The following is a 26,480-nucleotide window of genomic DNA, read 5'->3' as shown; positions in this document are numbered from 1 at the left end:
TTGAGAGGGCCCTACAAATTATCTATCATCTACCCATAAATGGATTTTCTTTATTTATATATATTTTTTAGGGTTTTTGATCGAAATGTTCCCCCAACCATTGCTCAAGTTCCAACTAACCTCAAGATCGTTTGTGAAAACCCCACCAATTGGACGTGTTTTCCTAATGTTTAAAAGAAATAATAAAAGTTAAAATTCAATTATACACTTCCTAGTTTATCAAACACAAAAGAGAATCACATATTATGCCCAAGAATTTAAACAATCTACAAATTTACATTGTGAAGAAAACAATTCTGTGTCAAATTTCTTTTCACAGTTTGACCCAAATGGCTATGAGGAGACTCAATCAGACTTTGCTGCTACTTACACATATGCACCAAATATTTACTATATTGCGTGTTTGAATATAGCAGTTGAGTTTTGGGAGGAGACAAACTCATTCAAATATGAAACTTGCCATTTCCCTTTGTACCATGACATTCTACGTAGTTGCCCCCTCAAACCCATTCAATGCCCATGTGTGTTTACTATTCTCATGCGCAGCACGTACTTCCTCCTCCATATAAAGGCCATGCAGCATGCCAGCCAGAGCCAACTTATACTTCTCAAGATTATTACCAACAACAATAAAAAAAACCTCAAGTTATGGCAATGCAATTACGTTCTTTTCTCTTAGGCATACTGCTACTAATTGGCTTTGCTTTCACAAATAGCGAAGCTGATATTAGAGCTCCACCCACACATTTTGACACTGCTTCTCTCAATAGGAGCAGTTTTCCAGAAGGGTTCATATTTGGTGTAGGTTCTGCATCTTACCAAGTAAGTCCTTTTCTGGGCTTTAATTTGAGTTTTGATTAGGGTTTTCTTTCAAATTCAGACCAAGCATCGATCCATGCAAGAATATTGACATCTTCTTCATTGTGTCTCTTGTGTATTTCAGTATGAAGGTGCTGCAAAGGAAGGTGGTAGAGGACCAAGCATTTGGGATACCTTCACCCACAAATATCCAGGTTTGTCCAGTCAAATCATCAATTAGTTAAAATAACAAAATCGTGCTACTTTTACTCTTATGCTCTAAATAAATAAATTTTCTATGATTAATTGCAGAAAAGATTAGCGATAGAAGCAATGGAGATATCGCTGTTGATCAATATCACCGCTATAAGGTTCATGACCCAATGTGCACACATTAAATTTTGAAGCACGAAGAAAACTCATCACATTGAAGAAAAGCTCCCGATAATTTTTATCTGATATCTTTTTTGTTATGCACTGTAGGAAGATGTGGGAATTGTGAAGAATATGGGGTGGGATGCTTATCGATTCTCTATCTCATGGTCAAGATTGTTACCAAGTAAGTTCATTTGTGACCAATCGTCAATGTTTCTGCCTTCATGGTTTTCGCTTAAGTAATGTGTCCAAGTTGTCTTCCTAATAACATAACAATTTTTTTTTGGTTACAATTAAAATACTTAATTGAAATAACTTAACCAAAAATGAATTTTTTTTTTTTCAAACATAAATTAAATAGAAGTGAAGTTCAAGTTCGATAACATATAGCCCCACTTTTTTAAAGTTCAGTTTAAATGTTGTTGTCGGTGCACTTATTTCTTTATTTTCTGGTTTTGTTTTAATTGTTAGATGGAAAGTTAAGTGGAGGAGTGAACAAGGAAGGAATTAAATATTACAACAATCTCATCAATGAGCTCTTACGCAATGGTGAGTCATTCAACCTTACATGATCAATAATTTATGCAATAGGAGTTGCACTCGTAAAAAAATTCATTTTGTCAAACATATAACTCACTTTTATTGATGATGCTATTTATAGGTTTAACGCCATTTGTGACACTCTTCCATTTTGACCTTCCCAAACTTTAGAAGATGAATATGGTGGTTTCTTAAGCCCTCATATTGTGTAAGTGAAGAAATTAGTCCTTTGAATCGTATTGATAATTTAATTAATAAATACAATTATGACATTTACATTCTGAAATGTGTATATACAGCAATCATTTTCAAGATTACGCAGAACTTTGTTATAAGGAATTTGGCGATCGAGTAAAGCATTGGATCACACTGAATGAGCCGCATACCTTCAGTAACTATGGTTATGCAACCGGGTCCCAAGCGCCGGGACGATGCTCCACTTGGCAACAACTAAACTGCACCGGCGGAGATTCATCTACTGAACCATATTTGGTGACACACCATCAGCTCCTTGCTCATGCAGCTGCCGTAAAATTGTACAAACATAGATACCAGGTACAATTAAGTAGTTTGTTGCAACAAGAGAGCGACTACTTTACCTTTTTTGACTCTAAAACAAACAAACTAAATGTTCTTGTGCAGACGTCTCAAAATGGAGTGATAGGGATAACACTGGTGTCAGATTGGTTTGAGCCCCTATCGGAAGAAAAAGAAAATAAAAACGCTGCATTACGAGCTTTGGATTTTATGTTCGGATGGCAAGTGTATTTCAAATTTGCTTATGAATATAATGTTTGCTACTTATAGCGAGCAATACATAATATAATGTCAAGTTAATCCTTGAATTTTTTACATTCTTATAGGTTTGCTGAGCCATTGACAAGTGGTGACTATCCGCAAAGCATGCGATCTCTTGTCGGAAGCCGATTACCAAAATTCACAAAAGAACAATCCAAGTTGCTAATTGGTTCATTTGATTTTCTTGGACTAAATTACTATACGGGTTACTATGCAAGTGATGCACCTCGAAATAACTCGGTATACGCAAGCTACACAACAGATGCCGGCGTTAACCTTTCATGTGAGCACAAGTTCAGAATTTATTTCAAGCAATTTAAGTTTATAGACTAATTAGATTCTGATATTGATATGTGTTGTGACAGCTGAACGTAATGGGGTCCCCATCGGTCCAAAGGTACACATCAAATTACTAGATTAAGCCTTTATGATTTCGACCATTAATCGTTTTGCACTTACAAATTTGACTCCTAAAAATCTAAAGATCTTCAAATTTTGGTGCAGGGTGCTTCGGAATGGTTAAATGTTTATCCACAAGGAATTCAACATCTTTTACTCTACACAAAGAAAAAGTATCACAATCCAATTATTTACATTACCGAAAATGGTAATTTTTTCTAGCCTTAAGTAATTCCATGTGTTTCACATATTTTTGGTGTAAAACACGCACAAGTGGTACAAAGTCTAAATTTGTGACTACATAATAATGTATTATATATTGTAGGTGTGGATGAGTTGAATGATCCGAAATTATCACTTGCCGAAGCCCTTAATGATACCCATAGAATTGACTACTACAATCGCCACCTTCAATATGTTCAAAGTTCTATTGAGTAAGTGTATTTAAATTCATTTATAATATTTGAATATAAATGTATATGGTATAGCTTTTGATTTTGAGTTATTGATTCATATTGTTGACATTAATATATTTAATTTCCTTTCATTGCTTTTTAGCAATGGTGTCAAAGTGAAGGGATTCTTTCCGTGGACGCTGCTAGACGACTTTGAATGGAGTTCGGGATTTAGTGTTCGATTTGGTATCACCTATGTAGATTACAACGATGGGCTTAAAAGGCACCCAAAACTCTCGGCGCACTGGTTCAAAAGTTTCCTTAAGAAGTATTGAAAACTTCAGATCATATTCATCATTCAATATTTGCATTTAATTCAATAATGTGAATTTTATGTATGTAAAATAATACTAGGGATTCCAAATTTGTGTACATTCAATAATTTCAATTTTAGTCCTTGTATAGGATTTAAATTGCGTTCAACCCCCTTGTAAAATTAAACATTTATTTTTAGTCCTTTGATGAGTGTCAACATTCACATAATTATATGAAACTCATTTGTTTGTAGTCCTTTGATTGACTGTCTCGAATTTGAGTTATTTATACTGACCCCTCTTGAGGTTTTTCGTGTTTGCGTAAAACCCTCTAAGGTCTTGGAAATTACACAAACACCCCGTCAGGTTTCGAAATGGTTTCAAATAACTCCAAAATAAAATAAAAAAACCTAAAATTGGATGTAAAAGGACTCTTGCATAAACTAAAATACCCTTCATGATATTAGAACTGTTTGGATACAGTCGCACCATAACCCCTAAACCCTAACAAAAATAAAATAATAATGAATAAATCATAAGACACATCGTACTATTCCATGGGAAAAAATGAAGGCCCTTCCTCTCTTCCATCTATGCTCCATCATCGAAATCCTTTGTTGCTTTGAAAAGAGAATTCTTAGATCCTGCTATCTCATTGCACCTCGATCTTTCTACTTTGTAGCGTTAAGATTTAAGCTGGGAGGAGTTAATCCAACAAGCTAAGAAATAGGAAGTCAAGGCCCTGCTCCAAGTCAAGACGTGAGCAAAACCCATATAGCAAACGAAGAAGCTGGTACTCGGCCATTCTGAAGAAGTTGCTCTAGTTTGATTTTTTGGTTTAAGTTAAGATTGACCCCTTTTTTTTTTTCTTTTTTTTTTCTTTTTTGTGGTTGGAAACATATTGGAGAAGGCGTGGAAGAGATGGAGAGGATGAAGGAAAGCGTACATCTTTTTTTCCTTGGGACAAGCGTACAATGCGTGTGTGATGGTTGGTTTTTTTCTTTTTACTATTTTATTTGTAGTACAATATTGGGGATTAGGGTACAATTCTATCCAAATAGTATTCTAATACCATGAAGGGTATTTTAGTCTATGCATAAGTACTGTTATATTAGGTTTTAGGTTCTTTTGGGATTTTGGAGTTATGTGAAACCAATTTGAAATATATTGGGGTGTTTGTATAATTTTTAGGACCTCAAGGAGTTTTGTGAAAACACGAAAAACCTCAGGAGGTGTTAGGATAAATAAATCCCCGAATTTTCACCTATCCTTTAAATTCTATTGTACTTTGACGATACGACGGTGACAAAAATTTTGAAGTTTAGTAGCCCACTATTTAGAGGCTACAGTACGGCTCATGAAATGAGCGCATATGCGCAAACTGACCTCTAATCGAACTTGAGGCTCAACTTCAATGATCAAAATTGTCTATTTGTTAGAATCTCAGAAAAAATCATCTTAACCAAAAAATAATCAATCAAATTGGAAATTATCTAATTATTTAGTTATGGTCAAATAAAGAAACCAACACAATTGTGAAAGGTTGAAAAAAAAAAAATTTGGATGATAATCAAGAGCAGAGTCTGTGACGAGGGAGAGGAGGATATTGTTGGAAGGTTTTGATAGAGAAGTTTCTATTCTCTTTGTTTTTTATTTATTTAGGGGGTAACCATGCTTAGATGGGTTAGAGATCATCATAGTGGTTGCCCCCTTTTCTTGTCAATCTGTTTATATGATCATGAAAGCAGGGCGAGGAACGAATACCATTTACAAAAGCACAAGTCTAAAAGACAAAGGAGCAAAAAAAACCAGAAGCCTGTGACGATGCGAACGCAAGCAGAAGCCTGTGACGATGCGAAAGCAACCAAAAACTAACTGGAATTGGCCGAATCGAAGCCGAAACCGTCGGCCAAAAATGGGTTTAAGAATTGATCTATAAAACCTTAAAATTTACCCAAACCAAGCACATAAACAGGTACAGCACGAAGAGTAGATGAAGTTTCATACCTGGTTCGACAATTTTAGCTGCCTGAATAGCAGAAAATAGCACAAACAGTTCCGGCGACGAACGGGGGTTTTGGGCTGGGTTTCAGTCAAAAATCGGGACCAATCTGGGAGTTTCGAAGGTGAAAATGGGTATGGGCGTGTAGCGGCGGAAGAGACGAAGTTTTTCAAGTTGTTTCGTCGGAAACGGTGGCCAGACGAATCTAGAATTGACACCGGAAAATTTGCATGGCGCGACGGAAAGAGAGAGTGTCGTCGTGGGAGAGAGATAGAGCTGACTGGTTGTTTAAAAATCAGATTTTGAAATATTTACAGTTGTGCCACTACACTTCCGTTTACTGTAACTTCTTTGTTGAAACTCCGGTTTTGGCCCAATACGTGTCTATGAACTCATATCGACGAGCTCTATGCAACCGTGCCAATCAAATCCCAAAAATCCTTACAGATCGAAAAGTGATTATCGTGACCTTACTTCAAGGGTAAAATTGTAATTTCACAATTTAAGTAAATCGAGTTAAATTGAATAAAATGATTAAATTGGGTCGGGGTGTCACACATGATGTACGGCTTGTGACATGAGCGCATATGCGTAAACTGATCTTCAATCAAACTTGAGGCTCAACTTCAATTACTCAAATTGTCTATTTGTTAGAATCTCATAAAACATCATCCTAACCAAAAAAATAATACAAATTTATAAATAAACCCAATCTTAGACATGTATTTATAAAAAAAACCCAAGCACTATTTAAACATAGAAACACACCCAAAATCAACCCCAAAGTCAACTTTTTGGGTGTGTTTATAAATGGGTTTTGAGTGTGTGTAATGATGGGTTTTGGGTGTGTTTATATGTTTAAATAGTGCTTGGGTTTTTTTATAATTTCAGACCCCATTTTGGGTGTTTTAGTGAAACTCCCAAAAAATAATCAATGAAATTGGAAATTATCTAAGAAACACAATAAAAAAAAGGGGATGATAATCAAGAACTGAGTCTGTGACGAGAGAGATGAGTATATTGTTGTAAGCTTTAGATAAAGAAGTTTCTATTTTCTTTGTTTTTTTTCTTTAGGGGGAACCACGCTTAGATGGGTTAGAGATCACCATAGAGGTTGCCTTTTGTTTTTGGTTTTTGGTTTTTGGTCAATATGATAATATCATCATTAAACCAGGGCGAGGAACGAATACCAGATACAAAAGCACAAGTCTAAAAGACAACAGAGCAATAAAAAAAAACCAGAAGCCTGTGACAATGCGAAAGCAAGCAGAAGGCTACAGTGTTTCAGAGTATTGATCTTATAATTAATGATGACAAAAATATCTTAAGTTATTTGAGTCACGCCTGTGTGATTTTACAGTGAATTACGCTGAAATCTAGGCAGCGAAAAAAAAAAAAAAAAAAAAATCCAATGTTTCAGTACATAATGGTAAGATGTGAAATTGAGATGGAATGTGAAAAGAGAAGAAGAGACAACAATACACAAGAAGAAGAATTTGTAGACAATAAAGAATTTGTGCTTTAAACAAAGAGAAACAAAGAAGTCAAACACCTGGATTACTGCAGAGGCTCACAACGTTCTATTGGCGCTCTAACATTTAAAATTTTAACATTAACAAAATGCAAAAACTCATTTTTGGGCCTTGTAGTTTAACATTAACAAAATGCAAAAACTCATTTTTGGGCCTTGTCATTTTTAACATTAACAATTCGAGGACAAGACCTAATTTTTTTTGTCAAATTACTCTAATTTAGGGGGGCATTTCTGTCCAATCTTGCATCCCCTTCACAACCATTCCCCAGCTTGAGAGAGAGAGAGAGAGAGAGAGAGAGAGAGGGGGGATGGAGGAAATAGGTGGTTTTGGAGGAGGGGATAAGGTGGTTGTGGGGTGGTTGGTTGTTGCGATAGGGTAGGGAGTGGGTTGAGTTAAAAGAAAGAGGTTGGGTGGGAGGAGGGATAGGAGAAGGTTGTTGGGGAGGGGTGCGGGGTGGCTGTGGGGTGGTTGTGGACCTGTAAGTTGGACCGAAATGCCTCATGTTAGAGTAATTTGACAAAAAATTGGGGATTTTTCTTGCATTGCTCGGAATTAAAACAACATGGACTTTAGTGTTAAAAGTGGTAAGCTACAGGGACCAAAATGACTTTTTGTCTTAACAAAATAAATTTATTCTACATGTAGATGCATGTCAAAATTAATAATAGCACTGATTCCGTATAAAAATTCTAGGAGACTACAAAAAATGTTTAAAAATAATTTCGAAAGGTAAGTTTCAATTTTAGAGGAAAGAAGAACGTGAAGAACTGATAATAATTTTCAGATGTGCTTGAACAAGTCTGTAGCTAGCGTAGGTGGAAAACTCAACCTTTGCATATTTAGAGTCCAATAAGATAGACATGCAGAGATGAGTTTTTTGTTTTTTTTTAAAACCCCTTTTCTTTCACTGGTTTTAATGCCATTTTTCTTCCCATAAAAGTTAACACCCTTGTGTTCAAGCTGTTTTCCTTTTGCTACTCTTTTGACGTTTTCAAAAGTGATTGATGTACCTTAAATTAGGACATGAAGGGAAATCTCATATAATATTTCAAAGGACAAGAGAAAAGACCCTAATTGCATTGCCATAACTTGAGATGTTTTTTTTTTGGTAATCTTGATAAGTATAAGTTGACTCTGGTCGACATGGTGAAATAAATCTCTTTGCAAAACACATGTGCATGCCATTAGAAAGGTGTTGAGGGCGCAACTCTGTAGAATGTCATGGTACAAATGGAAAGTTTCATACTTGGATGAATAGTCAAACACAAATAGTGTGGTCAAATTCTGATTTAGTCAAACAAGAATAGTGTGGTCAAATTTTGAAAAGAATTTGACGGACCATTATCATGGGAAGAAAAATACAATTAAAACCAAAGGAAAGAAGGGTAACAAAAAGTCATTTCTGCATGTTTATCTTTAGCGTAAACAGAAAGAAAATTGCTATGAGAATTGTAGGTGGAACAGAGGAAGGCAATGCCATTACTTTGACCATAAATATGTAAGAGTTTAGCAATTAAGTTATTTTTCTTTCAGCGGTTAAAATGTCTTTACGTTTTTTTTTTTAGTACAGGCGATAGTCTAAACTACAAGAGAGGGAGATTTCTCATACACACACAACTATGATGCTATAGAATTCGAACCTGAGACCTCTGGTTTGCAAGTCAATGCATTTTACCACTAAGTTAGACACCATTGGCATCTCTATTTTTCTTTTAAAAACTATAAGGGTAGAACTTTTGTTCCCCACCATTCTTCAAATAAATTATTGAGTGGGCCCTACAAATTATCTATCACCTACCCATAAAGGGATTTTCTTTATTTATATATATTTTTTTAGGATTTTTGATCGAAATGTTCCCCCAATCATTGCTCAAGTTCCAACTAACCTCAAGATTGTTTGTGAAAACCCCACCAATTGGACGTGTTTTCCTAATGTTTAAAAGAAATAATAAAAGTTAAAATTCAATTATACGCTTCCTAGTTTATCAAACACAAAAGAGAATCACATATTATGCCCAAGAATTTAAACAATCTACAAATTTACATTGTGAAGAAAACAATTCTGTGTCAAATTTCTTTTCACAGTTTGACCCAAATGGCTATTAGGAGACTCAATCAGACTTTGCTGCTACTCACACATATGCACCAAATATATATTATATTGCGTGTTTGAATATAGCAGTTGAGTTTTGGGAGGTGACAAACTCATTCAAATATGAAACTTGCCATTTCCCTTTGTACCATGACATTCTACGTAGTTGCCCCCTCAAACCCATTCAATGCCCATGTGTGTTTACTATTCTCATGCGCAGCACGTACTTCCTCCTCTATATAAAGGCCATGCAGCATGCCAGCCAGAGCCAACTTATACTTCTCAAGATTATTACCAACAACAACCAAAAAAACTTCAAGTTATGGCAATGCAATTACGTTCTTTTCTCTTAGGCATACTGCTACTAATTGGCTTTGCTTTCACAAATAGCGAAGCTGATATTAGAGCTCCACCCACACATTTTGACACTGCTTCTCTCAATAGGAGCAGTTTTCCAGAAGGGTTCATATTTGGTGTAGGTTCTGCATCTTACCAAGTAAGTCCTTTTCTGGGCTTCACTACTACAAAATAACCCTTGCGTGATGAAAGATTATTTGTCGCTCAAAGTCACTTTGCGCGACGAAACTCAAAACTTCGTCGCTAAAAACCTTATGCGACCAAATTTTGTGCGACGAAAAACAATTCGCATAAGCGACTTTGAGTGACGAAAAAATTCATCGTTCCAAGCCCCTTGCACGACGAAAAGCAATTAGTCGCTCAAAGCTACTTTGCGCGACGAAAATCAATTCGTCGCGCAAAGCTACTTTAAGCGACAAAACAACAAAACTTCGTCCCGCAAAGTCCTTATAAAATAAATAAAATTAAAAAATTATTTTTTAAAATCTTTGTTAGAAAAATATATTATGTTGTTTGGATTGGGTTTTTGTTAGAAAATATATTTTTTAAATTGACGATCGAATTAGTTCATTGTATTCAGATAGGGTCAAAGAGTGTAGCTATAAAAAATCATCAAAATCGGAGTTAAAATAATTGTTAAATCGTGATTTTTCATTTATAACCGTCGAAAAGTTATGTCCCATTATTTGATCTCTGAATGTGTATTTTTTCCAATTTTTGGTATATAGGATCTCGAAGTATAAACAAACAAGTTTGACGGTTGGATCGTTCAAACTAGTTTCGTAGAATGCGTATGCCATCAAAACAATATATTCACTAACAATTAAGAGTTTATTTATACTTTTGTTAAATATAACATAAGATTTTGTGGTATCCACTAGTGTAAATATTCTAAATTGAAGATCAAATTCAGTCATTGTATTCATATAGGGTAAAGGAGTGTAGCGGTAAAAAATCATTAAAATCGGAGTTAAAATAATTATTAAATCATGATTTTTCATTTATAACCGTCGAAAAGTTTTGTTCCGTTAATTGATCTCTGAATGTTTATTTTTTTCGATTTTTGGCGTATATGATCTGAAAGTATAAACAAACAAGTTTGACGGTTGGATCGTTCAAACTAGTTTCGTAGAATGCGTATGCCGTCAAAACAATATATTCACTAACAATTAAGAGTGTATTTATACTTTTGTTAAATATAACATAAGATTTTGTGGTATCTACTAGTGTAAATATTTTAAATTGATGATCAAATTAGTTCATTGTATTCATATAAGGTTAAGGAGTGTATCTGTAGAAAATTATCAAAATCGGAGTTAAAATAACCGTTAAATCGTGATTTTTCATTTAGAACCGTTGAAAAGTTTTTGTCCCGTTATTTTGTACGTATAACACTTAAGAAATTGGTATATACATTTATTAAGTAGCTTAAACCTTATTTATATTTTAAATCGTAAAAAAAAAATTATTTTTTATTATTCATAACAATTATTTTTATAAATATCATGCTACGAACCAATTTTTCGTTTCTCAAAAGTTTGCGCGACCAACAATTCGTCGCGCAAAACTCTAAAAATTTGGATGGGTACCTAAAATGGGACGCGGGATTTTTTATAAAAAACTTAGACTTTGCGTGACCAATATATATTTTTAAATCACGCAAAAATTTGGTGGTACCAAAAATGGGACGCGGGAGTTTTTTGACTTTGCGCGACCAATATACTAATATTAGCTAAAACTTAGTGCGACTAATATTCCAGTATTCGTGCAAAATTTTCTTGCGACCAATACTCCAATTTTTTCGCAAAAACTTTGAGCGACCAACAACATTGTTCACGCAAAGTGATACCTTTTTTAAAATGAAAATAACTCCACCATTTTCTCAATGTCTCTCTACTCTTACCTCTCCTCTCTCTTTCCCTCTCCCCAAATCCCACCATTTCTCTCACACTCACTCCTCTCACTTAATCTCTCATCATCTCTCTCTTCATTATCTCTCACTCTCTCATATCTCTTTTCACTATGTCTCACTCTCACTCACTCTCTCATCTCTCTATCACTATCTTCTCTAATTCTCTCACACTCACTTCTCTCTCTCATTCTCACTTACTCTCAATCTTGCCAAAAGATAGATTTTCTCTAAATTTTAATTTTTTTTTCATTAATATGTGTTTTTGGAGTTAGTTTTGAGTTTGTGTAGGGTTTGGGGTTGAGTAAAGGGGAGGGATTGGAGTTTGGGTTGGATTTGTTGTATAACAATTTTAGGGGAGATTATCCCTTTTTTTTTTTTTATTTTGTTAATTTATGTGTACATTTTGAATATTATATATATATTTATTGGATAATTTGATCGCTATTTTTCATATGTAATTTTATTTTGAATATGTCAATTTAAATTAAAGTAATTAAATTAAATTTTAAAAGTAAAAATTTGAATAAATTAATATAATTAAATAAATATCAATTTAAATTAAAGTAACGAAAAAAATCATACAATTAAATTAAATTTAAAAAGTAAAAATTTGAAATAATTAATATAATTAAATTAATATTAAAGAAATAATAAAACAAAAAGTCAAAAACCAAAATATTTCGTAGAACAAATAATTAATATATTTCTTCCCGCAAAAATTTGAAATAATTAATATAATTAAATTAATATAAAACCAAAATAATAAAACAAAAAGTCAAAAACCAAGATATTTTTTTTAAAATTTTTTCGTCGCTAAAAACTTTGCGTGACCAGTGTTTTCGTTAGCATAAAGTCGCTGCGACAAATATTTTAAATCGTCGCATAAAGTCTTTCTTCACGATCTTTGCGCAACGAAGTTTCTATCAGCGCTAAAATTTGTGCGACTACAATGTATTTTGCGCGATGAAATTCTCTTCGTCGCGCAAAGTGTAAAATGTAGTAGTGCTTTAATTTGAGTTTTGATTAGGGTTTTCTTTCAAATTCAGACCAAGCATCGATCCATGCAAGAATATTGACATCTTCTTCATTGTGTCTCTTGTGTATTTCAGTATGAAGGTGCTGCAAAGGAAGGTGGTAGAGGACCAAGCATTTGGGATACCTTCACCCACAAATATCCAGGTTTGTCCAGTCAAATCATCAATTAGTTAAAATAACAAAATCGTGCTACTTTTACTCTTATGCTCTAAATAAATAAATTTTTATGATTAATTGCAGAAAAGATTAGCGATAGAAGCAATGGAGTTATCATTGTTGATCAATATCACCGCTATAAGGTTCATGACCCAATGTGCACACATTAAATTTTGAAGCAGGAAGAAAACTCATCGCATTGAAGATAAGTGCCGATAATTTTATCTGATTTCTTTTTTGTTAAGCACTGTAGGAAGATGTGGGGATTATGAAGAATATGGGGTGGAATGCTTATCGATTCTCTATCTCATGGTCAAGATTGTTACCAAGTAAGTTCATTTGTGACCAATCGTCGATATTTCTGCCTTCATGGTTTTCGCTTAAGTAATGTGTCCAAGTTGTCTTCCTAATAATACAACAATTGTTTTTTTTGTTGTTACAATTAAAATACTTAATTGAAATAACTTAAGCAAAAATAAATTTTTTTTTTCCAAACATAAATTAAATAGAAGTCGAAGTTCAAGTTCGATAACATATAGCCCCACTTTTTTAAAGTTCAGTTTAAATGTTATCGGTGCACTTATTTCTTTATTTTCTGGTGAGTCATTCAACCTTACATGATCAATAATTTATGCAATAGGAGTTGCACTCGTAAAAAAGAGTCATTTTGTCAAACATATAACTCGCTTTTATTGATGATGCTATTTATAGGTTTAACACCATTTGTGACACTCTTCCATTTTGATCTTTTCCGAACTTTAGAAGATGAATATGGTGGTTTCCTAAGCCCTCATATTGTGTAAGTGAAGAAACTAGTCCTTTGAATTGTATTGATAATTTAATTAATAAATACAATTATGACATTTACATTCTGAAATGAGTATATACAGCAATCATTTTCAAGATTACGCAGAACTTTGTTATAAGGAATTTGGGGATCGAGTAAAGCATTGGATCACACTAAATGAGCCGTATACCTTCAGTAACTATGGTTATGCAACCAGGTCCCAAGTGCCGGGACGATGCTCCCCTTGGCAGCAGCTAAACTGCACCGGCGGAGATTCATCTATGAACCATATTTGGTAACACACCACCAGCTCCTTGCTCATACAGCTGCTGTAAATTGTACAAAAATAGATACCAGGTACAATTAATTAGTTTGTTGCAACAAGAGAGCGACTACTTTACCTTTTTGTGACTCTAAAACAAACAAACTAAATGTTCTTGTGCAGGCGTCTCAAAATGGGTGATAGGGATAACACTGGTGTCAGATTGGTTTTGAGCCCTATCGGAAGAAAAGAAAATAAAAATGCTGCATTACGAGCTTTGGATTTTATGTTCGGATGGTAAGTGTATTTCAAATTTGCTTATGAATATAATGTTTGCTACTTATAGCGAGCAATACATAATATAATGTCAAGTTAATCCTTGAATTTTTTACATTCTTATAGGTTTGCTGAGCCATTAACAAGTGGTGACTATTCGCAAAGCATGCGATCTCTTGTCGGAAGCCGATTACCAAAATTCACAAAAGAACAATCCAAGTTGCTAATTGGTTCATATGATTTTCTTGGACTAAATTACTATACGGGTTACTATGCAAGTGATGCACCTCGAAATAACTCGGTATACGCAAGCTACACAACAGATGCCGATGTTAACCTTTCATGTGAGCACAAGTTCAGAATTTATTGCAAGCAATTTAAGTTTATAGACTAATTAGATTCTGATATTGATATGTGTTGTGGCAGCTGAGCGTAATGGGGTCCCCATCGGTCCAAAGGTACACATCAAATTACTAGATTAAGCCTTTATGATTTCGACCATTAATCGTTTTGCACTTACAAATTTGACTCTTAAAAATCTAAAGATCTTCAAATTTTGGTGCAGGGTGCTTCGGAATGGTTAAATGTTTATCCACAAGGAATTCAACATCTTTTACTTTACACAAAGAAAAAGTATCACAATCCAATTATTTACATTACTGAAAATGGTAATTTTTTCTAGCCTTAAGTAATTCCATGTGTTTCACATATTTTTGGTGTAAAACACGCACAAGTGGTACAAAGTCTAAATTTGTAACTACATAATAATGGTTTATATATTGTAGGTGTGGATGAGTTGAATGATCTGGAATTATCACTTGCCGAAGCCCTTAATGATACCCAAAGAATTGACTGCTACAATCGCCACCTTCATTATGTTCAAAGTTCTATTGAGTAAGTGTATTTAAATTCATTTATAATATTTGAATATAAATGTATATGGTATTGCTTTTGATTTTGAGTTATTGATTCATATTGTTGACATTAATATATTTAATTTCCTTTCATTGCTTTTTAGCAATGGTGTCAAAGTGAAGGGATTCTTTCTATGGAAGTTGCTAGACGACTTTGAATGGAGTTTGGGAAAATGGTACTTAGGTGACAAGGGGTAAACTTAATCACACAAACAAGACACAACAACACAGCAAGCTTCACACACTTTAAACCTAGACCAAATACGCATATGACTAGTCAACTACTAGTCAAGAAACAATCGCAACCAATAGAATGCACAGAGCATGCCACAATGTACCTGCAGTCCTAGAAGATTACTAGTGACAACCTAGGCACTCAGAAGGACCCGTCAATCTAGGCATCCCCTGTGCTAGCAACAACTATGGTGAAAGTGTGTGAAATCATCATTATCATGTAATCATCAAACAGCAGATACAGATGACTAGTCAACCACCAAGAACACAAACCCAGAAAAATTACAGATATGCAAAACAAATTTTGTTCACCCAGAAACCCACCATTGGGAAAAACTGGGAGTCATCAACCGACCAGGCATTCCACTAAGTAGAAAAAGATTCTTACAAAGGAAACACAACCAAGCTCAAGAAGCACCTAGGTCTATTTAGGAATATGAGCAATACCTCCTTTGTGCAATCTTCTTCTCCAACTTAGCAAAGCTTGAAGCTCAGTCCTTCATGGCAATGGCAGCTCCTTCTCCAGCTCGTTCATTCCATGGCACTAGCTTGCAAGCTCCAACACAAACCGAAACCAATTTGGATTCAAAGGAGAAAGACCAATTTCTTCAAGAAACCATACTCTTGAAGAAATCAATCTTGAATCCGACCTAGATATAAATGATAGAATGATTCAAATAGCTAGATGCAGATTTGTGTTTCAAATGCAGTTTTTCAAAAAGAAATCAATTGGAAAAACTCATAGATGAAATCATGGTTCTCTCGTGGAAGGAGAAGCGAAAGAAGGCAAGCCAAACTTTCCAAAACTTCTGCCCGAAAAGAGACACCGCCAAATGAGAAATCTCGTGGGCTATACAGACCCACAAAATCGTTAGGTCAGGAAACCCACTTGGCAGCAGAGAGAGAGAAAGAAGAATAGGACAAAACAGTTTGTTATCCAGCTGGAAACAAGGATGACTAGTCATCTGAGAAACGGATGACTAGTCATCATTTTATGAAGACTGTTTAATGTAATGATATGCAATGCTCAATACCTTTGTCAAATTGCTTGAGCCACCATAGAGCAGAGATTAGAGAAGAGCACCAATAAAAGTTTTCCCTAATCTAGACTTGAGCTTGATAAATTACATTACACATCCTATTACAAAGTTGTCAAGGGAAGCCAAAAGAAAATAGTAAAAACCATACATTAACAATCTCCCCCTTTTTGGCTTTCCTTGACAACACACTCTCTAAGAACACTCAACCCAAAACCGAGACTAAGGAGATGATGAAGTGAGGGTACCTGCAAGAACAACCAATCTTCCCAGCACAAAAACAAGCATATTATCACAGAAATTTTTAAAACACTATGCAATGTGGGGTTGAGAGTGTTCTCCCCCTTGTTGATAAGGAAAGTGCAAAAAGGCAGAGAGATAGAAACACCAGATAAAAAAGATTAACCACAAAGTGATAGGCAATTAGGAACAAGATTAACAGCAAATGTTCATAGATGGATGACTAGTCAACCAACAATAGTCTAAAAGCAGTACAGAACATAGAGTTATGACTAGTCAAATATCAGTTGTTCAAAATAGGACAGAACAACTCCCCCTATCACAATGCATAGAGTACCCACAATGTGTTTACAAAAACAAACCCCCCTAGCAAAATGCACAGACTACTCACAATGGGATTACAAAACACCTCCCCTTTTCAAAATGCACAACCTATCTAGATGTAATCTTCCTATCTAGGACACAGCCGAGAGCAGCACCAAGCTAAAAGATCAAAGAGCCACGAGAATCCACAGAGTCATCCGAGTCCTCATCGAGTGGCGGAAGCGGTTGAGGATCTGCAGCGGCAATGGCAGCAGCAGCAGTGCGAGAATCGAAGTGGATGGAATGAGGTCAAAAGATGTTGGATATACTCCTCCTTGGCAGCCAATGAGCTCGAGAGAGGCATTCTCGGAGGAAGACGACACAAGTGAGAAAGGTCTGGAAACTCTCGGCTAAGAGCAGTGAGGCCTTGCCATAAGGAGCAATGGGGATGCCAGCGATCGGAATCAAGAAATGCCACCCCATTTTTCTCACAAAGGCGCTGAATCAGACAGGGAAACACAAGAGTCCCCTTGTGCTTGGTACCATGACCAATGGTTTTCCCAAGAATGGCATTATATAGGATATCACCAAGGGGAATTTTATCATGATTCACCATGGATATCATGAGTTGGCAGGCAGCAAGAGTGGGATTAGAATTGTTCCCAGTGGGGAGAACATTATGACGGATAAAATCCCACAAAAATTTATAAAAAGGGGACAGGTAAGACTTGATAGGCAGACCTTTAGAGGTCAAAGGCAAGGATTGATCAGTGTATGCCATGGATTTAAAAAGATCAACAGAGTATTCAGCAGAAGCAAGAGCAAATTTTGCAAAATCAAAACCAGGGCATGATCGAAAACCTAAGACCCGATTGATAATAGATGGTTTCAGAGTAATGGGTACTGACCTAACCAAAATCTGAAACTTGGACTCCTTAGGGTCAGTAGGAAAGTTAGAGTAAAATTCTTGAACAACAGGGATGTTAAACTTACTAGACAGAGAATTTAGGGCTTGAAGGTGGTAGTGCTCCAAAATCTGATTTGCAGACTCCTGAGCCGCCAAGGGAACAGCATCAAATTGATAAGTCCTCTCAGGAATGAATTTCCTCTTTGGAGATAACCTTATCAAAGAAGGAGGCAGCCTCAGAGGACACAAAAGAAGAGGAACCTTCAAGGAACAGAGGAAGAAGAACGGGTTCGAGGAACCCTAGGAATTGACGGAATGAAATCCACCTGTTAGGAGATTTTGATTTGGAGCGACGGTGGTAAGTGTGGAGAGGCTTGGAGGAAGACATGGTCAGCAAGAAGAAGGGACGAAGAGACGGAACAAGGAGAGAGGGAGAGAAAATCTGAAATGGAGACGAAGTTTAGCGAAGAGAGAGAGATAGGAGGCAAACGAAACTGCGAAGAAGAGGAAAATAAAAAACCTAAAAGGAAAAAGGCAAACGACACGACCTAAAAAAAGAACAGCTCAGAACCAAAATTAAAAAAAAAAACCGCCAAAACGAAAAATGAAAAAAAAGACGCATCGGTTGGGAACAAATCAGATGACTAGTCAACCACAAGCAAGATGACTAGTCAACCCAGGCAAACTTTGCACAGGCAGAGCCGGATGACTAGACAATCACAAGTATGATGACTAGTCAACCACAATATGATGACCAGTCAACTAATGCAATATGAGAAAGAACAGCAAGGCAAACCATCCAGATGACTAGGCAACCATAAGCATAGATGACTAGGCAACTATAAGCATAGATGACTAGGCAACTAAACCAGCATTATGACAAACACCAAATAATATCGACCCTGTGAAAGACATGATTTTGGTTCTCTTTTTTTTTTTTTTATTTTATTTTTAAAATTGATTATTATGAAATTATAAGCATGAACCAGCACATATATCAAGTGACCAAGGAGGCATTAGCACAATAATCTAAACCAAGTCTTCAACACATGAAGAAAAAGAGATGAAAAAGAGGAATAGTTTAAAAACATATGCAGTGTACATAGACAATCAACTCTGAGAGACACGCAATGAGATGCAATTCATGCTCAGAGACAAGGCATATTTAGGAAAGAAGGAGGTTTAGAGCCAAGGGACACAAGAGATGATATCTAATCTCTCTTGGAGAGACACGTACACACTGCATTCTTAAGACATGATCATAGTATGGGCTCACAGCAAAAAATCAGCACTCTCTATGGACAAAATATTTGATGATTGATTTTGTGGTACTTGCACATCCCGAACATAAGTGCTTTGAATGGCCCAATTTTACGGCTCTTTGCTCTAGATTCTTCAATCAAAACACCTTATACCTTCCTAGAGCCGTGACTACATTGGTCACACTTCCCCTTTTTTTTTTTTTTTTTTTTTTTTGTTTTTGTTTTTATTTAAATTTGAAATAGATTGGCTAAGAGAGTGAGACCAGCTAAGAGAGAATAACAAGAACAGTCCAAAATGAAGCCGAGATACATGGCTCACCAAGAGGACAAGATAGCAAGATTTTGGTCTCAACAAACAGCTCAAAAACAAGAAAAAGGGATTATGCACAAGTCAAACAAAGCACAAAAACATTCAGCATGCATACCAGCAGAGATGAGTGATATGAACAGTGACATACTAGACTAGGCAACTGACAAGCAAGATGACTAGTCAACTGTTTGGAGCGTGCTGAAGACAAGGAGCAGACTAGCTAATCAATCAATGGAACAAAGGCCAATGGATTGCCTCAGTGTTCCATGTTTCTGAAAGTCCAAGGCCTTGGTGAGTATATCTGCTAGCATTTGTTTTTCCGAGGGAACAAATTCCAAAGATAAAATTTTGTCTTCCACAAGATCTCTAATAAAATGGTGCCGAATGTCGATATGCTTAGTCCTAGAGTGTTGAACAGGATTTTTTGAAATATCTATGGCACTCATGTTGTCACAATAGATTAGAAAACATGATTGAGCAAGACCATAGTCTTCCAACATTTGTCGCATCCAAAGGAGTTGAGTACAACAACTCCCAGCAGCAACATACTACTGCTTGCAGTGGATAAGAGACAGAATTCTGTTTTTTGCTATGCCAAGCAACAAGATTGTTGCCTACATAGAAAACCCCCCCGGAAGTGCTTTTCCTATCATCACTACAACCTGCCCAATCGGCATCACTATACCCAACAAGATTGACACAAGTGTCATAGGTATACCACAACCCAAACTCACTAGTCCCACTCACATATTTTATAATTCTCTTAACAGCAAACAAGTGAGACTCTTTTGGGTCACTTTGAAACCGAGCACATACACCAACACTAAAAGAAATGTCAGGTCTACTAGCAGTCAAGTAGAGAAGACTTCCTATCATGCTTCTATAGAGAGTTTGATCCACACTTTTGCATGCAAGTCTCTATGAATCTTAGCACTAGTGCTCATCGGAGTTCTTGCAGATTTGGCACCTTCCAAACCAAATTTTGTCACAAGATTCTTTGCATATTTAGATTGGGATACAAAGATCCCATCATGGCTCTGTTTAATTTGGAGACCTAAGAAATAATTAAGCTCACCGACAAGACTCATTTCAAATTCACTAGTCATGACATGAATAAAATCTTGAACATGCAAATCAGAGGTAGAACCAACCACAATATCATCAACATACACTTGAGCAATTAAGACATCCTTTTTAAACCTTTTCACAAACAATGTTTTATCAACGGACCCTCGAACATACCCATTTCCTAGAAGATGAGAGGATAACCTCTCATACCATGCTCTAGGAGCTTGTTTCAAACCATAGAGAGCCTTTTTTAAACGAAACACATCATTTGGATGATGTGGATCTTCAAAACCCTTTGGCTGCTCAACATAGACCTCTTCATTTAGGACACCATTCAAAAAGGCAGTTTTGACATCCATTTGATAAAGTTTAAATTTCAAATGACAAGCAATGGCAAGAAGCAATCTAACTGATTCTAAACGTGCAACAGGGGCAAAAGTTTCATCAAAGTCAATGCCTTCCATTTGAGTGTATCCTTGAGCAACCAATCTAGCCTTATTTCTCACCACATTACCTTGTTCATCGGTTTTATTCTTGAAAATCCACTTAGTGCCTATGACATTTGTGTGGACTGGTCTTGGAACAAGGTACCAAACATCATTTCTCACAAATTGATTTAATTCTTCCTGCATTGCAAGAAACCATTCACCATGGTGCAAGGCTTCTTTCACATTTCTAGGCTCTTCCTTGGAAACATAACACACATGGCTAATTTCTTGAGCAAGTTGTTTCCTAGTTCTCACTCCTTGATTAAGAGGGCCAATAATGACACTCGCAGATGGAGTGAGAGAACTATGATCAGTATGAGAGCTGTCAGGCTGGACAGAGGATGGAACTAGAAGTGGAAGGGGTTGACAGGTCAACCGGGACAGAATTTTCAAAAGTTGACAGGTCAACCACAAGATCCAGACCTGGAGATTCTTGCACAAGTGGAGGAGGAGGAAAAAGACCATCCTCATCTAATGCCATCTCTATAGAGGCAGCAAAATCATCAATAGTGACATTTATGGATTCAATGATGGTTCTGGACCTACAATTGTACACTCTATAGGCTCGGCTAGAAGTGGAATACCCTAGAAAGATTCCCTTATCACACTTAGAATCAAACTTAGCAAGATGCTCCCTATCTCTCAAAATATAGCATGTGCTACCAAAGACCTTAAAATATGACACATTAGGCTTCTTTCCTTTCCAAATCTCATAGGGAGTTTGTTTGGTACCAGACCTCACAAATACCCTGTTTGAGATGTAACAAGCTGTATTGACATTCAAAAAAGTGTTTAGCAAGATTTTTGCTATTTAGCATCACCCTTGCCATCTCTACAAGCACTCTATTCTTTCTCTCCACAACACCATTTTGCTGAGGTGTAATAGGTGCAGAGAACTCATGTTTAATTCCCATCTCTTCGCAAAATTTCAGAAACTGAGAATTCTCGAATTGAGAGCCATGGTCTGTTCTAATTCTAACAAGAGGCAGATGACTGGTCATCTTCTCTTTTTGCAAAAGATGACAAACAGACCTAAACCTTTGAAAAGTTTCAGATTTCTCACGTAGAAATGAGACCCAAGTAAACCTAGAGAAATCATCCACCATGACAAGAATATATTTCTTTCCACCAAGGGACACGGTTTGAATAGGACCAACAAGATCCATGTGAACAAGTTCTAGAATTACATTTGTTTGAATGTGTTTGACCTTTTTGTGTGACACTCTGACTTGTTTGCCTAATTGACATCCTTCACAAACATGCTCATCAGATTTTTCCAGCTTTGGTAAGCCACTTACTAGCTCTCTCCTGGACAATTTATGTAAGTCTCTAAAATTAACATGTCCAAGCCTTTGATGCCACAAAATACTTGTTTCATTTACAACCTTGTTGCAAACAATTTCTTTTGCATCGTTGACACCATCAATGCAGAAGCAATTGTCCCTAGACCTTGCCACGCTCACAATCTCATTTCCACCTTTTCCAATGATTTTGCAGCCATGCTTGGAGAATCGACTTCTACTATTCCATCATCACACAGCTGACTCACACTAATGAGATTGGATGTGAGACCCTCAACAAATCTAACATTCTTAAGCTCGGGCAGACCAGGGATACAAACAGTACCTTTTCCAACAACTTGAGATCTATGACCTCCACCAAAAGTCACAGTGCCTCCATCAAAGGGTGAGAGATGAGAAAACATTTTTATCTCCAGACATATGTTTGGAACAACCACTATCAAAATACCAAGAGTTGATATTTGAAGCAGCAAAAGCATTTAGCACAACAAGAGATTTTGTATGACCTCTTGCAATCCAAGTAGACTTAGGCACAATAGGAGAACTCATTTTGAGGGAGACAAGTTTGGCTATCTTAGTGACCTCATTCAGCAAATGATCAACTTGATCTTGCAAAGATCTGGGATTCCTTTTAGATTTTTGAGACAATTTTCTGGTCTTATCTTTGCTATACATATGACAGACTGGTCGAATATGACCAGTCAACCCACACCTGTGACAAGTTGGAACAAACTTAGGTTTCTTGACAACCTGCTGAACATCAAGAGGAATCGTGACTGGATTTTCGGATTTGACAAACTTAGTGGTAGAACTAGACAAACTAGAACCAAAGTGATTAAATCCAAGACCACCTTTGTCCCCATGAAGTTTTCCCATATTCAACATTTTGTCAATTTTTGATGCACCAATGGTCATAGATATAATCTTCCTATTTGCTTCATTCAATTCACCTAGGAGCTGTTTGTTTGAGTTCTGGAAACCAATGTTACTTTCCTTGAGCACATTAACTTGGTTCTCGAGGTTACTCCTAATTGACACAAGAGCATCAATTTCTTTTTCTAGAGACTCAAATTTGTCACTCAACTCCTTTTTGGTTTCTTTTAAGATGAGAATTTCATGTTGAAGATCTTGTTTATTTGCCTCAAGTTTGAGGCTCTCTTCTTTCAAGGACAGGGTCTCTTTAAACAAACAATCATATTTTCTTCCTAATGACTCGTATGACAGGTCATCTGACTCAGAATCAGATTCATCAGACATGGGCTGTACAGAGGCAACAAAGGCAACATGTTGGTCATCATCATCAGAGGAAGATGAATCATCTTGAGAGCCTTCAATTTCACTCTCACTCCAGCTCACTTTCATGGCCTTGTCCTTTCCTTTTGAGTATTTTTTCTGATTGTTTGCACAGTCAGCAGCATAGTGTCCTATGCCTCCACATGTGAAGCACTTGACAGATTTTCTAAAATCTTTCGTGAAAGGTTTGACATCCTTATTCCTCTCATTAAACCGATCAGTTGATGGTCTAAAATTTTTCTCACTACCAGAGCTGCCCTCTCTAGCAAACTTTCCCTTATCCTTAAGAATTCTCCTAAATTTTTTGACAAACAAGGCCATCTCATCCTCAAAACCTGAGGATTTATCACCACCTTTCGGAGAGGAAACATGCACTCCTTGAAGTGCAACATTTTTTGATTTTTTGGAGTCATTTTCTTCCATATTCAATTCCATCTCATAGGTTTTCAATTTTCCTACAAGCTTGCCAAGCTTAATTTCATTTAAATTTTGGACCTCCATGATTGCGGTTTTCTTTGCTCTAAACCTAGATGGTAGAACACGAAGAATTTTCTGAACAACAAGAAGCTCTTCAATGGGTTGACCTAGACTCATGGCTTCATTTGTGATCATCTCAACTCTTCCATAGAACTCAGAAATAGACTCAGATTCAGACATCCTAAGTTCTTCAAATTGTGCAAGTACCATCTGAAGTTTTAGGGTTCTAACTTGGTCATCCCCTTCATGAACTACCCTTAGTTTATCCCAAGCTTGTTTAGCATTAGGGATGTGTTGTATATGTGCAAATTGTGTGCTAGACAAAGCTGTAACTAAGGCATTTCTGGCCTTCTTGTTCGAATATGCCGCAAACACCTCAGCTTTAGTCCATTCTGACCTAGGCTTGGACACAAGCTCACCCTCAACAGTCTTGACTGGAGCAGCCCACTCTTTTGTGAGATATCCACTTGCATACTCATCAAGAGCATCAAGGAATATCTCAAATTTTTCTCTCCATGCAGCATAGTTATTGCCGTCAAAATAGGGAGGGGAGTTGCAAGATCCAGCAACTCGATCCCTTTCCATAGTGAGCACACCTAAACACCAAAACAAATCCTAGGATCTCTCTATTTTTGTTAAGAGCTGAAGCTCTGATACCAATTGAAAATGGTACTTAGGTGACAAGGGGTAAACTTAATCACACAAACAAGACACAACAACACAGCAAGCTTCACACACTTTAAACCTAGACCAAATACGCATATGACTAGTCAACTACTAGTCAAGAAACAATCGCAACCAATAGAATGCACAGAGCATGCCACAATGTACCTGCAGTCCTAGAAGATTACTAGTGACAACCTAGGCACTCAGAAGGACCCGTCAATCTAGGCATCCCCTGTGCTAGCAACAACTATGGTGAAAGTGTGTGAAATCATCATTATCATGTAATCATCAAACAGCGATACAGATGACTAGTCAACCACCAAGAACACAAACCGAAAAATTACAGATATGCAAAACAAATTTTGTTCACCCAAACCCACCATTGGGAAAAACTGGGAGTCATCAACCGACCAGGCATTCCACTAAGTAGAAAAAGATTCTTACAAAGGAAACACAACCAAGCTCAAGAAGCACCTAGGTCTATTTAGGAATATGAGCAATACCTCCTTTGTGCAATCTTCTTCTCCAACTTAGCAAAGCTTGAAGCTCATCCTTCATGGCAATGGCAGCTCCTTCTCCAGCTCGTTCATTCCATGGCACTAGCTTGCAAGCTCCAACACAAACCGAAACCAATTTGGATTCAAAGGAGAAAGACCAATTTCTTCAAGAAACCATACTTTTGAAGAAATCAATCTTGAATCCGACCTAGATATAAATGATAGAATGATTCAAATAGCTAGATGCAGATTTGTGTTTCAAATGCAGTTTTTCAAAAAGAAATCAATTGGAAAAACTCATAGATGAAATCATGGTTCTCTCGTGGAAGGAGAAGCGAAAGAAGGCAAGCCAAACTTTCCAAAACTTCTGAAAAGAGACACCGCCAAATGAGAAATCTCGTGGGCTATAGAGACCCACAAAATCGTTAGGTCAGGAAACCCACTTGGCGCAGAGAGAGAGAAAGAAGAATAGGACAAAGCAGTTTGTTATCCAGCTGGAAACAAGGATGACTAGTCATCTGAGAAACGGATGACTAGTCATCATTTTATGAAGACTGTTTAATGTAATGATATGCAATGCTCAATACCTTTGTCAAATTGCTTGAGCCACCATAGAGCAGAGATTAGAGAAGAGCACCAATAAAAGTTTTCCCTAATCTAGACTTGAGCTTGATAAATTACATTACACATCCTATTACAAAGTTGTCAAGGGAAGCCAAAAGAAAATAGTAAAAACCATACATTAACAGGATTCAATGTTCGATTTGGTATCACCTATGTAGATTACAACGATGGGCTTAAAAGGCACCCAAAACTCTAGGCGCACTGGTTCAAAAGTTTCCTTAAGAAGTATTGAAAACTTCAGATCATATTCGTCATTCAATATTTGTATTTAATTCAATAATGTGAATTTAAGGTATGTAAAATAATACTAGGGATTCCAAATTTGTGTACATTCAATAAGTTTCAAATGTTTCAAATTTAATTTTTTATAAGTTTCAAATATTTGTTTTATTTAATCCGCATGGCGTTATATTATTGGATATGTGGGACCCACATATGTGCCACATCATCAACTTAACAGACTTTTTGTGAATCGCGACAGAAAGACTATTTGTGAGGACACTTATTAACCTTAAGGGCCATAAATGACAAAAAAAAAAAAAAAAAAAACATAAATGATGCAATCTGATAATTTCGCAAACCTCAAGGACGTAATAAGCCAACAAAAAATTGGGGATTTTCCTTGCATTGCTCAAAATTAAAACTACATGGACCTTAGTGGTAAAAGTGGTAAGCTACAGGGACCAAAATCACTTTTTTCTCTTAACAAAATAAATTTATTTTATAAAAATAGCCAAAATTTACCCCCCACTTTCAAAAATATCACTTTTTATAAACTCTTTCATATATAGCCAAAAACTCACCTAAATAGACACAAATGCTCTTA

General features: G+C 36.3%; 1 protein-coding gene and 1 pseudogene across 1 annotated transcript; both read left to right on the top strand.

The window, feature by feature from the left end:
* The first annotated feature begins 617 nt into the window (after positions 1 to 617).
* On the top strand, positions 618 to 3,640 carry LOC103332217 (beta-glucosidase 12-like). The gene is made up of 13 exons (XM_089052417.1): positions 618 to 822; positions 944 to 1,013; positions 1,111 to 1,169; positions 1,282 to 1,357; positions 1,645 to 1,722; positions 1,885 to 1,921; positions 2,013 to 2,268; positions 2,356 to 2,471; positions 2,577 to 2,794; positions 2,877 to 2,908; positions 3,016 to 3,118; positions 3,236 to 3,344; positions 3,469 to 3,640. The coding sequence occupies exons 1-13, from the start codon at positions 649 to 651 to the stop codon at positions 3,638 to 3,640; spliced, it is 1,500 nt and encodes a 499-aa protein (XP_088908543.1). The 5' UTR covers positions 618 to 648.
* Positions 3,641 to 9,541: 5,901 nt separating this feature from the next.
* On the top strand, positions 9,542 to 25,993 carry LOC103332127 (beta-glucosidase 12-like; annotated as a pseudogene).
* Positions 25,994 to 26,480: the final 487 nt, after the last annotated feature.

Source organism: Prunus mume, linkage group LG5, assembly GCF_029339155.1.
Source record: "Prunus mume cultivar Tortuosa linkage group LG5, ASM2933915v1, whole genome shotgun sequence".
NCBI lineage: Eukaryota > Viridiplantae > Streptophyta > Magnoliopsida > Rosales > Rosaceae > Prunus > Prunus mume.
The sequence above is the reverse complement of the archived record's forward strand: the minus strand, read 5'-3'. Positions and strand labels throughout refer to the sequence as shown.

Bases quoted from the DNA above. Each gene is read 5' to 3' on its own strand.
- LOC103332217 (XM_089052417.1), top strand. From the start codon at position 649: ATGGCAATGCAATTACGTTCTTTTCTCTTAGGCATACTGCTACTAATT. The intron at 2,909-3,015 runs GTACACATCAAA...ATTTTGGTGCAG, and splicing joins GGGTCCCCATCGGTCCAAAG to GGTGCTTCGGAATGGTTAAA. The intron at 3,345-3,468 runs GTAAGTGTATTT...ATTGCTTTTTAG, and splicing joins TATGTTCAAAGTTCTATTGA to CAATGGTGTCAAAGTGAAGG.